This window comes from Ursus americanus, chromosome X (assembly GCF_024610735.1).
Source record: "Ursus americanus isolate L20-20 chromosome X, mUrsAme1.1.p, whole genome shotgun sequence".
Classification (NCBI taxonomy): Eukaryota; Metazoa; Chordata; class Mammalia; order Carnivora; family Ursidae; genus Ursus; species Ursus americanus.
The window spans coordinates 102,863,189-102,878,214 of record NC_142164.1 but is presented as its reverse complement, the minus strand read 5'-3'; the positions used below and the strand labels follow the sequence as shown (position 1 = coordinate 102,878,214).

Below are 15,026 nucleotides of genomic sequence, written 5' to 3'. Positions count from 1 at the left end.
GGGTGGTGGGCATTAAGGAGGGCACTGGTTGTGATGAGCCCTGGGTGTTATAGTAAGTGATGAATCACTACTCCTGAAACCAATATTGCACTGTATGTTAACTAACTGGAATTTAAATAAAAATTTAAAATAAATAAACTAAAAGAATCGGTCACCTTGCTTTATTAGATGTCTAACACTTTAAGTGCATATAATGAGGCAATATGCAAATAGGCACAAATCTACCATCAGACTTCTAGCTCCACCACTAAATTACAAACTGTGTGTTCTTGAGCAAATTACCTAACCTCTTTAAACCTCAGTTTCCTCACCCACAAAATAAGGCTATTACGCTCCTGAGGGTTTCGTAAGGATTAAATATAAGTATTTAGCTGAGTGACTTACCTAAATACCTTTATTAGACCTCCTTCCTCTGTTATTTTTGTTTGCTACTCTTCGATACAAAAATGCAAAAAGCCCTTCTTGTCACCTGGACAAGTAATTCTGATCCAGTCAGTTTCTTTTCAGATAATTCCCTGGAAAATGTAAATGGCCCTGATATAAAACATTTGGTTCTAAAGGCTTAAGACAACAAACTCTAGAGGGACCCTGGAGGGATGGGGAGTATGAAGGAATGTTTGTAGTTAATTCATTACTTCTTTTTTAAAAATTTTATTTATTTCAGAGAGAGCGAGAGAGAGCGAGGGAGCATGCGTGTGGGCCAGGTGGAAAGGGGCAGAGGGAGAGAAAGAATCTCAAGCAGACTCCGGAGCATGATACTGCACTCGAACTCACAACCCCGAGATCATGACTGGAGCCAAAGGCAAGTCAGACGCTCAACCGACTGAGCCACCCAGGTGCCCCAATTCATTAGTTCTTAATCCCAGGGTCATTTTGCCCCATAGAGGACATTTAACAATGTCTGGAAACATTTTTGGTTGTCAAGACTTGGGTGGGGCAGTTCTACTAGCATACTGGTTAGAGACCCGGGATGCTGCTTAACATTCCACTATATGCACAAGATTGCTTCCTATGACAAAGGATTGTCCTGCCCCAGATATCACTAGTACCAAGGTTGAGAAACCCTGGTCTAAAGTGACCAGAACTCCTTGATGAAGCTTTTCCTAGATAATTAACTTGACTTTTCTTTGTTCTTCTTATCTAACACATACAGGTTATTAAAGCCGTGCTCAGGAGAAATCATTCAAAATGTGATTACTCTAGCTCTGTGGCCCTAATTTGTTATTCATTTCTTTATGAGAAAAAAATCTGAGTAGTGTTCTGCTTTTATTGCCTTTGAGTTTCAAATAGCAAACTTGAAGCATGCACTGATTACCTTCTTAATTAATAGGCTGCGATGGCAGGGCACCACTTTTTTAACTAGTGGGAAGGATGTACCACCTCTCAACAGCTTAGTCGTCTTTATCCCCAACTGTGACGCCAATGCGGGACGATTGGGATGAAGGGGATTCAGACATTGCTCCCCAAACAGATATATCTTTCTTGTTAAAATAGTTCATCTTAGTTTCGATGACACCTGCCTACCATGTCATATTAAATATAAAACATTATGGGTGATTTGCCCTCCCATCCCGCATCCCCCTTTTAAAGTCAAAATACTTGGGGTGCTTGGTTGGCTTAGTTGGTAGAGCATGTGACTCTTGATCTCAGGGTTGTGAGTCTGAGCCCCACGTTGGATATAGAGAGATTACTAAAATAATAATAATAATAATAATAATAATAATAATAATGAAGTCAAGATACTTGACATCAAGACCTCAATGCCATAGGTAAATGGCAGTAACTGTATTGAACTGGCAAACAATAGCAAGGCCATTTCTGTGAGATGTGTTGTGTATTTCATGGAGCAATGGGGCAAAAATGTTTGAGAAGATAAAAAGTGGGGAAAAAATCTATACAGGTGGTAGAATGGCTTAAGGATCAATGAGGTAGCTCCTTTTATTTTATCTCTCCCTCAACCCACTCCACCCCTTCTTTGAAAACTACCCCACCCCACAGCCCAGGGAATTGGGTTGGGACACCTGATTAAGAAGCCAAGCCATGGGCATGGTTCAGTGGTTTCTCAGATCCTCAGATTCCCTCTTTCAAGAATTAGAACTAAGGGGCTCCTGGGTGGCACAGCGGTTAAGCGTCTGCCTTCGGCTCAGGGCGTGATCCCGGAGTTATGGGATCGAGCCCCACATCAGGCTCCTCCGCTATGAGCCTGCTTCTTCCTCTCCCACTCCCCCTGCTTGTGTTCCCTCTCTCGCTGGCTGTCTCTATCTCTGTCGAATGAATAAATAAAATCTTTTAAAAAAAAAAAAGAATTAGAACTAAGAGAGGGAGACTGAGTAGGTCAGGGCATTAGAGTAAATATGTCTGCAAATCACCCTTTCTGAGGTCTTCTCAAGCTGCTCCGGTTCCTTTCCTTGCTGAGACCTGCTTTTCAGCATCGGGCTCCCTGCTCACTGGGAAGCCTGCTTCTCCCTTTCCCTCTGCCTGCTGTTCCCCCTGCTTATGCTCTCTCTCTGTGTCAAATAGATAAAATCTTTAAAAAAAACTAAAAAATAAAAGGATGGTTCTTTGAATCTCCTGAGTGCGTACCACAAAGGAGGTGCTCGTTAAATAATACAGTACCCCTGAAGCATGGAAGACAGACACAAAAAGGATGCCCTTTCCTGCTCTGGTTACTATTCTTTTTAACCTTTTCTGTCTAGAGAGGAACAAGAGTGATTCCCTTCAACAACCTCCAAGTGAACCAACCTGCAGAATTAACCAGAGCTCTCCATTTCCCCTAAGAGTCCTAAGAGCACTCTGAATGCTTCTGTCTAGTACTAAGTTACTCTTGAGAAAGCCTGGGTATTTTAGCTCTGAACGGTTGAGCTTTACATTTTCCAAGAGTTAACTGAACTTTTCCCCAAACCTGTTTATGCCCATTGTGACTGCGATGATACAATTTTATTAAATGTTACATAAGCTGATAAAAATGATGCAAAAAAGAGTTATTTTTAAGAAACTACATTGTTTTGGAAAGATAAACAGTCATGTGGCTTTTAAAAATTACTGTTGAATTAGGTGAGGGCAAGACAACTGTAAAAGATAAGGAACAAAATCTCCCCAAATCTAGGATTCTATACTCAGTGTTTTGAAAATATCTTGAGTTTTCACTTCATTTAGGATAAACCAAGAATAAAAATCATAGATATTGCATATGTGTATGCCTAATAAAAAAAAGACAACACAGAGCTCTAGCCAGTGGTCCAATTAAAGGATTGGCCAATTAATAATGTATGTATTTTAAGTTTAAACAAAATATTTAACATATGTATTAATCCTTTTTTCAAACAAGTCTTTATTAGGAACTTTTTATTTTTCAGTTAACTAACCTACTGGTCCCCATTGTAAATGGTAAGAAGACTTCTGTGCTTCCTGGTGATTGTAACTCTCCTACCTTGTATAATGGAGAAAACCCTACAAAGCTCTTCTTTTTTTTTTTTAAGATTTTATTTATTCGACAGAGAGAGAGAGACAGCCAGCGAGAGAGGGAACACAAGCAGGGGGAGTGGGAGAGGAAGAAGCAGGCTCATAGCGGCGGAGCCTGATGTGGGGCTCGATCCCATAACGCCGGGATCACGTCCTGAGCCGAAGGCAGACGCCCAACCGCTGTACCACCCAGGCGCCCCTACAAAGCTCTTTTATTAATTCTCCATTTTTGGACTGAATTCCTTGTGTGATATTTACAAAAGTCCTTCAATTGCCATCTTAAGGAAAGTTATAGTAGCCACATGGAACAGCATGTATGGGACAGATTTGTAGACAAGTCTTACCCATCTCTCTTGGAGGCTGAACCAGCTCTGCACATCTCTGGGGAAGCTGAGAAAGAACTGTAGAGGGGGAGTCTGCCACCCCTGGTGTCTCTGAGAGATCCCACCTGACCTTCAGATATCACAAACCTACAGCAACCCTAGGATTCTGGCAGGATTTGGGGGGAAGAGCCCTGTGAACAGGGACCGCTACATCTTCATTGTGGGTGTTAATAATAAAGTCACTCAGTGTAGAGGCTGGAGTCAAGTTGAAGTTGGTCCACCCAACAATGATGCATGCCTCAGAGGCTGGGTTGAAATTCATTCATTCTCCCAGACAACCTAGAGTTGCCCTTAGATGAACAAACTCAGGATTCTCCCTGGGCAAGGAGGATACAGAACAAACCGGGATTTGACTTCCTTTCACTCATTCAACAAACATTTACTAAGCGTCTATAGTACATCAGGAGCCGTGCATCCAGGATGAATGTGATAGCCCGTACTCCGGAAGAATATATAGAACAAGAACACATAGGTAGGGCAAGCACTTAATGATGGATCTTTTTAACAAATATGATGGTACTGTTAAATCTAATCATATCGTCCTTGCTTTCAAAAAATTAACATTTAAATTCTTCTGTACTTTTAAGACTTAATGGAACAGAAGAGGACAGATTTGAAACAGATATTATTTTTCTTTTCATCCTGAGCCGTACTTTCCATCGTTTCTCCTTTCTCTTCTCTTTCCATGTGTGTATCTGTGTGGATGTGTGTGTGTGCGTGCGTGTGTATGTGTGTGCATGTGTGAGAGAGAGAGAAAGAGAGAGAAAATTTCTAGTTCATGAAAAGTCAAAGAGAATTTTCCAATGCTCAAATAGAGGCGGCTGGCTGGCTCAGTCAGTAAGGCATGAGACTCTTGATCTCAGGGTTATGAGTTCAAGCTCCACATTGGGTGCAGAGATTACTTTAAAAAAAATAAAAATACTGGGGCGCCTGGGTGGCTCAGTCGTTAAGCGTCTGCCTTCGGCTCAGGGCGTGATCCTGGAGTTCTGGGATCGAGCCCCACATCCGGCTCCTCCACTGGGAGCCTGCTTCTTCCTCTCCCACTCCCCCTGCTTGTGTTACCTCTCTCGCTGGCTGTCTCTCTCTCTGTCGAATAAATAAATAAAATCTTTAAAAAAAATAAAAATATTAAAAATTTTAAAACATGAAATGCTCTAATACCTGGGCAAGATTGAAATAGAGAGTATGTTTTCACATTACAAGTCCTCGTTGCAAGAATGGGGCAAGATTAATTTTATGCCAGTTCTTGTATATCCTTTGCTCCATGGCATGTGAGAGCTAGTTCCAACTCCCTGAGAATAAAGGACAAAAATAAGAGAGACCAGTAAGATTCATTTTCTTCCCATAGTTGCCAGCTATTAGACCAGAGGAACCCCAGGTCTCAGCAGACACGGGTTTCACCTCTCTGCATCTTCTTGTGTGCTAATTGAGCCATTCTCGTGAGCTGTAGGATTTCCAGGATGCACAGTAGTCATAGCGTGCTTAGAGGACCACAGTGGGTGGGCATCTATAGTTTAGGGAGAGAGATTAGTGTCCTCTAGAAGCCCAGATTCGATTGGAACAGGCATGGAGCAGGTGCACTACCTTTCAATTTTCAGAGTGAGAACTCTCAGCAGAGCCGCCCATGGCAGTGATCACACATCTGTTGACTGGTGTAAACAGGACATGGGACCCTTGGATCCGTCTACTGTATAGTTTCCAAAGGAGATGAAGACTGTGTTGAGTTAGCTGCAAGTTGTGCAAATACATGCCTGTTGTTGTAAACGTGAAGGAATTACAGATGGAGGAGAGGAAAGAAGCCCTAATTGTGTTTTGGAACAAAAAGTAAAAATGTAATATTTACTTCCCCTTAGTGCCTTTAAAAGATGCTCAGATATCTAAACTTCAGAAATTTGGAGTGTTCCAAATCGTTTAATTCCCTCCAAAGAAAGACTAAACAGTCAACCTACATTTATATTGTTTCAATTATTTTTTTCTTTCTTTGCTTATGGCTTACACACTAGAAATCTTCCTCACAGAAGACAAGGAAGTGACAAATCATATTCTTGAAGTTTACCACTAAATTGAGGAAATGAGTTGTGTTTTTTGCTAAAAAGGAATCCACCTTTGGTATGACCACTTCAAGTGAGGTGCAAGAATCCACCTCAGCTAAAGATTTAGAAATCCAAGGGTCATTCTTCTCTAAGTAACTCAAAATTCTTTTCTTCTATTCTATTACCTAGAACCAGGACAGGACCTGGCAAACGTGCTCAACACAGTATTTAAAAACTTATGGGCATACACGATGACTGGTGCCCTGGGAAGGCAGCTTTCCCTGCTGAAGGAGCCGGCAGATTTGGTTCCAAATCCTCAGGCAGGAGAGCACTGAGCCCCCGCCCCCCCATCTGAATGCCTGGAAATCATCTTTCCTCACAGGAAGCCCTTATCTCACAATGAAAACTGGTAAAGGGAAAAGAAGAAATGAGAGCATTTTCATTTTGATCCATGGATTCTCTGTAGAAAATTGGAGTTCCTTCCAATGAGTGACATCTTGAAAGAAGATGTCAGTCAATCAACAGATATTTATCGACCCCCCTCCCCTGTTCCAGGCTCTATGAGGGGCCCACAGGAGCACTCCTTCCGGGGTATCCCGGGATAGAGTAGAAGAAGCAAGGGTTTTAGAATTAGATCTTGAACTCATAAAATTTTTATTGTGATAGTATTTTATGCTACTAATTTACTTAATGACCCAATGGAAGAGAGGAAGGTAAATCAGTAGTATAAAATGATTTTACATAGAATTTAGAAATAGCAGAAGGTTTGCCAGAAAGAACCAGGCTAACCATATTATTTCCTACCAGGGCACCTTAGGGGATCCTGTTTTAATGAATAAATAAAAATGATGTGTAATTATCATATCAATTGCTTGCATCTAAGTGAGTGCTTCTGGAGTCATTTGATGGTGCTTAAAAATCTTTGGTCTCTGAAGTGCGTTTAACGTCTCCTTGACTCTTATCTATATTATTAATTTGCAGATCAAAGTTAACTTGGTGCTATGCAAATGAGGAGACTTCCAATGCATGAAATTTTACTGTTAAATATTAAATCCGTATTACTTATAACAGAACTGCAATATATTGTGAGGACATGTGTCAACATATTGAAAAGAGACACTACAACTTAAAACAGTATTATCCAATAGAACTTTCTGCAATGATGTAATATTCTAGCTGTCCAAATAAGGTAGCTACTAGTTGCATGTGGCTATTGAGCACTTGAAATGTGCCTAGTACCACTGAGGAACTAAAATTTAAGTTTTATTAAATTTTAACTAACTAAAATTTAAATTTAAACAGCTATGTGCTGTTAGTGGCTACTTTATTTGACAGCGCAGGCTTAAAGAAAAAGTGAAAATGGATTCCAAGACCCTGAATTTCAGCTATACTGTACCCTTACTAACTTCGGCATTTTACTTAACTTCTGTGAGCTTCACTTTTCTCACTTGAAAATGAGGATACAAATAATATCTACCTCACAGGATTTAGAGTAGAAGGAATTGAGATGTATTCAGGCATTCTCCAATTTCCGAGTAAGTGCCAATCAAGGACCAAAGTTAAATATGTGGAAAATCAATAACCAGCTCTCTCATTTAAAGGGAGTTTGCATTCCTAGGAAGCTCATAAATATTACTAAATTCATAATTATTTTCGCTGTTCGGATAAAATATTTAATAATAATGTTTATAACTATCGGCTGGTAAGCAGTACCGTTAGCTTGGGGCTATCAGTGTAGGGTGCACAGAAGCGGTGGGAATCAGAAAGTTAAATTTATAGAGGTTGAGGTCAGCTTGTGTACGAAAAGTACAGTGAGAACCGAAAGGGTGATTAAAATGTCAACGCAATCACTTCTTTGTTATTGTTATAATTAACATCTTGATTGCCCAAGGAGGTTAAATAAACCCAGTCCATTTAACAGGTACAAATTAGCAGAAAAGGCAAGTAGTTAGGAGCTTAAGCAGGTCGTTGGACATAATCACCTGAAATAAGGTACATAAAGTACTGGCCACGGGGCATACCACCTACTAAGGACTAAAATTTGCAGCCATTATTTTTTTGAAGATTTCATTTTTAAGTAATCTCTACACCCAACATGGGGCTCAAAATCACAACCCTGAGATCAAGAGTCACATGCTCTACTGACTGAGCCAGCCACATGCCCCCAAATTGCAGCCATTTTTATAGCAAGTGATGCTCTTGGGAGACCCACAAGATGAGAAGACCTTGGTTATTTTTCAATTCACAACAGGTGTGGGAGAACAGAGTGATTATTTGCACAGATTGAATTCTACATGAGGGGACATAGAAAGATCATCTCACCTTTCCATATCCATAGCAGTCAAAACTAAATCTAGTTGTTTTGATCCCATTTCAAATCTATTTTTGGAATGAGGCATGAAAGAACGAATAAATGAATGACTAAAATGCCTCCTGATTCCCCCATTTATTCAACAAAATGAGCTGGTAAAACTCATGCGTCCTCAACATACACTTTTTTCCAAATCTGAGACAATACTGAGACGAATGCGGAAGGGACCAGTTGGGGGACACGGTCTACCAGTCGCATTGCTCAAGCACCCGGTGCCTGTGGGCCCAGACTACTTTGTGAGGCATGTGGAGCTTTAACCAGCCATCCACAGGCACTCCAAGGAGCATGGGAAGGTTTTGAAAGAGTGCTGAAACAGGAAAGAGCAGAGCTGATGTCCTGAGACCCGAGAAACCACTCTCAGGACTGTGGTGGGAAACCAGCTTTACTGTGAGGCAGAAACTTGTCATTGCCAGGAAGCTTCCCCTGTCCCTCATCTCTTCTTCACATCATCTGAAATCGTCTTACTATTTCATCCCACCACCTAAACTTTTTCTATCTAGAACTCATTTGGTTTAACAAGGCTCCACTAAAATGTACATTCCCCTAGGCAACCCCCCTACCCCCAAAACAAAAGACGGTATGAGGTGGTCTCACTTCCGCAGTAACTGCATTCCAAGAAATTCAGAAATGGGTGTCAGGATTCTGTGACTTTTCTAACAGGAAAACTTCTCATTTTATAGGATAATCAACACTTGGTTAAAACATTTCTCCAATGCCCTCAAGCTCCCACAGCATCATTCTTTGCCTTGAACCACCTACATTTCCTCAGACTGATTTGACTTTTTTTAAAGGAAAGAGAATCTGTTCCTGTCATCTAATTCTATCCAGGGAGCTCGCATACTTAGGGGCTAAAGAAAGATGAGTCACAATTTTTATCACCTTAAGATGGAGAGGATACTATTTTCATTTCGAGTGTGACTATATTAATTAGCCAGGTCCATTACACTCACAGACACATGGGACTTCCCTTTTTGGACCAGCTTTGATATTCAAAGAGGCAAAAATCACTAAGAAAGCATGTACGTTACCGTTACCTTGCGCCAGAAGGTGGGGGTGCGACTGTCCCCGGCGTCCCCTTCCGCGGTGCTTTCCTGGTGGCCCACCATGTCTGCTCCTGGTCTCCTTTCCCTGTTTCCCCAAGTCCTCTCTTCCCTTCGGAGTTCTTTTGAGTCACAGGGTGAAACTGTCCTTCTCTGGATCTACCGGAGCACTTGACCAAAGGTTAAGCTTGGAGACATGCTCTGAGGAACTAGTCGTGTCCCAGTGAGTGAATAAGCAGAGATCCCAGGTGCTGGGTGTTCTTGCTTTATTTACCGCCGGCCTCCCCTTGTTCCCTCTGGGCTGGTGTTCACTGACAACTGCTGTGCTCTGGACTGGCGCTCTGATGGCCTGTGGTGGGGGGACAGGCAGGTTGTGGAGGAAGCCGCACTCGTGAAAAAGGCCATTGTTTAATCTACCCTGTCCCTCCCTGGAGCTATGGCAACAAATTCCGTTGGTGAATTAACTATGTCATTGTGTGCCGGCTCAACTGATTATGCTCCTGGAATGACAAACATTTTCTCTCTTTTTTTCAAGATAAAAAGTAGTCAAGACCTTGAAGTGTTAATATACAACTCAGCACTTTCTTTAAAGAGGAGAATACAGATAGAGAAAAAGGGGATTCTAATAAACATTTTGTCTCCCAAGGAGCTATTCTAAGCCCACTGATAAACGGACTTGTGCATTTTAACCATGTACAACCTTCCCAGTTTGTGTTAGGATCATTTTCCCTCGAATAACATTGTGTGTTAGAAGGACTCTTTAAATATGCATGTGCCGGGGCCTTTCCGAGAAAAAGATTCTTTTCAAATCTGGCCGCAGCCGAGCGCTGCCGTTAGTGTATCACGCCTCGGTTCAGAACGAAGATTGCTGTCCGTCTAAATTCACCCTCGCCACGTCAACATTTTCCCTGTTCCACGCTAGTGGGAAAACTCTTAGTCGCTTGCTCACATTTTCCAGTCTCCAGGATGATACAACTTGCTCTGATCGGTTAAAGGAGATTTTCAACCTTGGCATCCATCCATCCCGCACTTTCTCTGGCTGAGGGCTGGGCTGGCTGCTGCAGGAGCTCTGTCAGGGAATTCGCTGCTGCTTTGCCGGGCGCGTAGTGTGTAGTGTGTAGTGGCTGACTTGGCGAGCTGGAATCGCGTTTCCTAGGATCCCCTTCCCTTACGGCTCTGGGTTGGCATTGGCCAAGAGAGGAATTTGCCCAAGAAGGTGAGCGTGGAGTAGCAGTCTTTCCCCAGGTTGTCGTGGCTGGGCTTGGTGACAGAAGGTCCCAGCTGATCCTCACTCCCCTTTGCTCTGTGTCCAGATCTTCTTCCCAACTGCTGACCCTGTTCATTAACAGCAGTCCCGAAACCACCATCAGATAGTTCTTAAGCCCCACGGAAGTAGGAGTAGCTTCCGGGGGGCGGGGGTGTCCTTCTGTGCTTTGGCAGCTGGATGTGCTGGGCTTCTGACTGCCAGGTGGGTAACTTCTCCCATCATCCAACTCCCCCGCCGGCCTCCATTCCTCCACGCCTCCCAGCCAGGTCTATTTCCCAGGATAAATTCCTTTCTCCACAGCTCACAGTGGCTCTGCCTCTCCAACTAAACTACGGCTGATACACGAGTATGAGGACTGTAGGATAGAACCTTCAGCACGAGGGGATTTTAGAGGGCAACAGGGAGAAAATCCCATAAAACTTGCATCTACAAGTGATTGAGGAACCCAAGGAAGTAGATGTTATATTTGTGTCAGACCTCTCCCCCAGGTCCCTGTAGCCCTCAACCTGCAAAAATTCTTTTCAGATCCAAGCATTTCTTTCAAATGCCTTTTCCTTCTTCATTCCTACGGTTTGGTCTCTTCCTCATTCTTCCCCCCCAGAGATCATCCCCCTCCCCCGCCCCGCCCGGAAGAGGCTGAAATTGCCTATCAGAGGTAAACCACACTCCAGGGGTGGGTTGCACCTGGTCAACTAAAGAAGAAAAAGAAAAGTCCAAGTCCTGGGCACATTATATAATCTCCCAAAATGATCCCCTGGAGCCACTGAAAAGATGGCCGAACCGACACAGCACACACAGATGGACTCAAAGAGAAGATTTCTCTGAAACGAAAGTAAAATCTGGCTCAGCTGTCAGGAAAATATCATCCCCCTCTATCCGCACTGGTTTGCTCTTCTTAATAATGGAAAAATCACTCTTGTGTCATCAAGGCCCAACAGTTCACAAGAGAGGCTTGTTTTGAAATTGCCTCTTGTTGTCATCTCTTAGAATAACAGTGCATTTGATTATATTTTTGTGCTTCTCATCACACATCCAAAGAAGAATCACCGCCAATCTATTTCCTCAGTTAATTCCTGCTCAGAGTAGGCGATTATTTGTCATGAGCATGAGCAAGTTGAGAGGATAGGTTTTGGTTAATTTTGACTCTCAAGCAAATAGAATGGAGACAGGGCCACCAAAACAACAACATACTGTATTCTTATCACAGATCTGGTCAGGTCATTAAATTAAGCCACTTACCCTTGCATCGTGAAGATGTCTATTATCTGAACACTTACTGGTGGCTTTCTGGAGTCTTCCCTGCTTTTGAATCTCATAAACTAAAACGGTCTCGGGGGATCCCTGTGAACAATTCCCTGTGGTCTATACAGGGGGTGCTCCAGAGCCCTGTGTCAGTGGGTGGAACCTAGTTGCCCAGGCCCACAGGGGTAGAACTGGGTGGGCAGCAGGTCCCAGCTACTGGATAAGGTACATTGTGTGAACTAGAAAAGGGTGTTCCTCTGGGCCCAGCAGCCTGACTTGGTGAAGAGAGGGAGGGCTGGATTTTAGCCCCTCCTGATTCTCCCAATCTTCGGGAAATCTTTGCAGCCCCTGACCCTCAGGGTAAAGGGCATTATTGGGGAAGCAAACTGTATTAGTCCCATTATAAGAGATACACTCTTGAATTTGGGGGACAAGTATCCTCGTGGTTCACAAGGTAAGGTGTTCTATGCTGGGAGGTGTGGCTGGTCAACCAGGCCTCAGCTCCAGAGCTGATGAAACTACCCTTCTTACACACAAATTCCCCAGGAGCATTCTGTTTGCCTTCCTGGTACCTCACTAGTGGGCAGAGTGTGCCCAGGATTGTGGCTTTACATGCCTCATTTGAGAGGGCCCTGTTTTAGCTCTCTTCTGAGGAGTCCAGGTAGCCACGGACAGGGTACATGACTGGAGACCCTTACACCCCAAACCCCTAGAATATTCTTGAGTTGTCCACTCAAATGTCCCACCCTGTTTTCAGGGCACATGTGGCCTCTTCTTCAGGGCCAACTTCCTGGGGGTAACCTCCCCAGAGAATTGCATACCCTTGGGCATGAGGGATGGTGGAGATTTTAGCAGGAAAATGTGAACAGAATCTGGATATCTGGGCTGACCTCACCCTGTGGTGTAGCACAGGGGAGGGCCTTTGACTCTGCTCTCCTCCCCCCCTGCCATATACACATGTACACATGGTCTGTTAGCATAATTTCAAACTTTTAAATATTTAGACAAATGATACACGGGCCTCCATTCAGATTCTTGCCCTGACCCCACAAATGATAGCAGTAGGCCCGGCTAGAGGTATTTTAAATCACTGTAGAAAATTAATGGATTAATTAGCATTTTCTGGATATTTTAATTATAGTTAATTACAGGTAGTTTGTCATCAAAAGTCTAATCATCTCTGAATGTAGGAACAATATGATTTTCTGAATCTAAGTGACTCGAGGCTCGATTCTGGACTGAGATGAGATAATTTGCTCCAACTCTAGCACAGTCCTTGGTGTACAGTGGTTGCTTTGAAAATGACTGTTAATGAGTAAATGAATCCCTGAAGCATTTTGTTAACTGCCTGTCATCTTTTGCCCCTCCTATGCTGGATAACTGGCTTAGAAACTCTTTGACGGTGGGGTGCCTGGGTGGCTCAGTCGTTAAGTGTCTGTCTTTGGCTCAGGGCGTGATCCCAGAGTCCTGGGATCGAGCCCCGCATCGGGCTCCCTGCTCTCCGCTGGGAGCCTGCTTCTTCCTCTCCCACTCCCCCTGCTTGTGTTCCCTCTCTCGTTGGCTGTCTCTCTCTCTCTTTCTGTCAAATAAATAAATAAAATCTTAAAAAAAGAAAAGAAAAGAAAAGAAACTCTTTGACGGATGAGTTTAGCCAAGGCGGGTTTTGGGAGTCTTAGCCAACTGGGCTTAGAAATTCTTTGACTGATGAATTCACCCAAGGCTGTTTTGGGGGTCTTAGTCCAGAGATGAAGCCAGGGAACAGACGAGAAGATGGCAGCCTCTTTGGTCCTGGAGGAAAGTGACTACCTGTGACTCTCTGCCTTTTTGCTCTTCCTGAGCCCCCGGAATTAGCTAGCCACAGTTCTGAGGAAGGAATACACAGTTTGGACTTTGCCCTTCCAAGTGATGGACTAAAAACATACTCCACCCTCATGATGTCAAGACATGTCCAAGTTCAAGTGTAGAATTTAGGTATTTTGCATATTCCATTGGATTTACTGAACATGGACGTTGTATCAAGCCCTCAACCAGGTGAAAATCTGAAGGCCGTTACAGCAGTACCAGCCTTCGAGGCATTACCAGTGTACGAGGGGCTATTACATTGAGTATTTCCCTGACCTAACCGATCTATTTTACCACCCCCAACTCATCATTCTCTATTCCCCCTTACCCTGCTTTGTTTTACTTCACTAGGGACAGATGACATGTACTGCTTTACTCTCTCTCTCTCTCCCAGGAGAGTCAAAGGGCAGGGTCTTTGCTTCACGGCCGATATCGTAGAGTGTCTGGTACATGTAAGTGCTCAGTAAACATTTTGTTGATGAACATATTAATGTGGCATCAGAACTGCGCTGGTTTTTTTCTTGTTCAATTTGGCTTTGAGTGGGTGGGAGAATAGCACAAAGAAAAGCAATCGGCTTTGACGGTGGGAGGTGCTCCTGCAGGGACTGGAGGCCAGTAATGCTAAGGATGGAGTTCAGATCTGGTCAACAGCTGGTGTCAAAGAAAAATAAATGCACTGAGAAACTGTAGGAAGCAAGGACCTTTGGAATTTCTTAGCTTTCTTTTTAGGCACACAGTAGTTGTAGTTTGCAGTAACTCTTTGAAACAACAAAGCTCCAGGCGAAGAAGTGAGTTTGTTCATCCACTGGGCCATTAACAAAACTCCTCTAAGGTGTTAGAGTGATAAGCCAAGTAACTCAGAGATGGTTTTCCTCCCCTCACCTCGTAACAACTATTTTCATGGATTGCTGGTGTTTTGCAGACATTTTTCTCTTTAACAGAAAAACCAACTTTCTGCCTGGTGTGAGACTGACTGGAAGAAAAACTGAACATGACATATTTTGTAGTTGCTTCTACATCTTTCCCATGGCTTTTTGTTGTTCACCAGCAAGAAGATGCAAAATTTCTGTGCTTGAGCAAGGGAACCTGGTACATTGTATCTTTTTTTCCTTTTCCCTCCTCCATTCTCTTACCCACCAGGGCAAAAGGGAATTTTCACCTTCAACTGTGAATCTTTTTTTTCCCCCGAAGATTTATTTATTTGAGAGAGCCGGGGGGGGGGCAGAGGAAGAGAGAATCCTCAAACAGACTCCCTTTTGAGCACAGAGCCCAATGCAGGGCTCCATCCCAGGACCCTGAGATCATGACCTGAGCCAAAATCAAGAGTCGGACACTTAACTGACTGAGCCACCCAGGCGCCCCTCAACTGTGGATATTTAAGAGGTT

The 15,026-nt window shown here is 43.3% G+C and overlaps 1 protein-coding gene across 1 annotated transcript in view; it reads right to left on the bottom strand.

Moving 5' to 3' along the window:
- The window catches only part of PCYT1B (phosphate cytidylyltransferase 1B, choline), a 127,333-nt gene extending 117,557 nt beyond the window's left edge, over positions 1–9,776 (bottom strand). The window contains exon 1 of the mRNA XM_087859481.1: positions 9,284–9,776. Within this exon, the coding sequence (XP_087715607.1) occupies positions 9,284–9,355 (72 nt within the window). The 5' untranslated portion in view covers positions 9,356–9,776. The remainder of the gene's footprint in view (positions 1–9,283) is intronic.
- Positions 9,777–15,026: the final 5,250 nt, after the last annotated feature.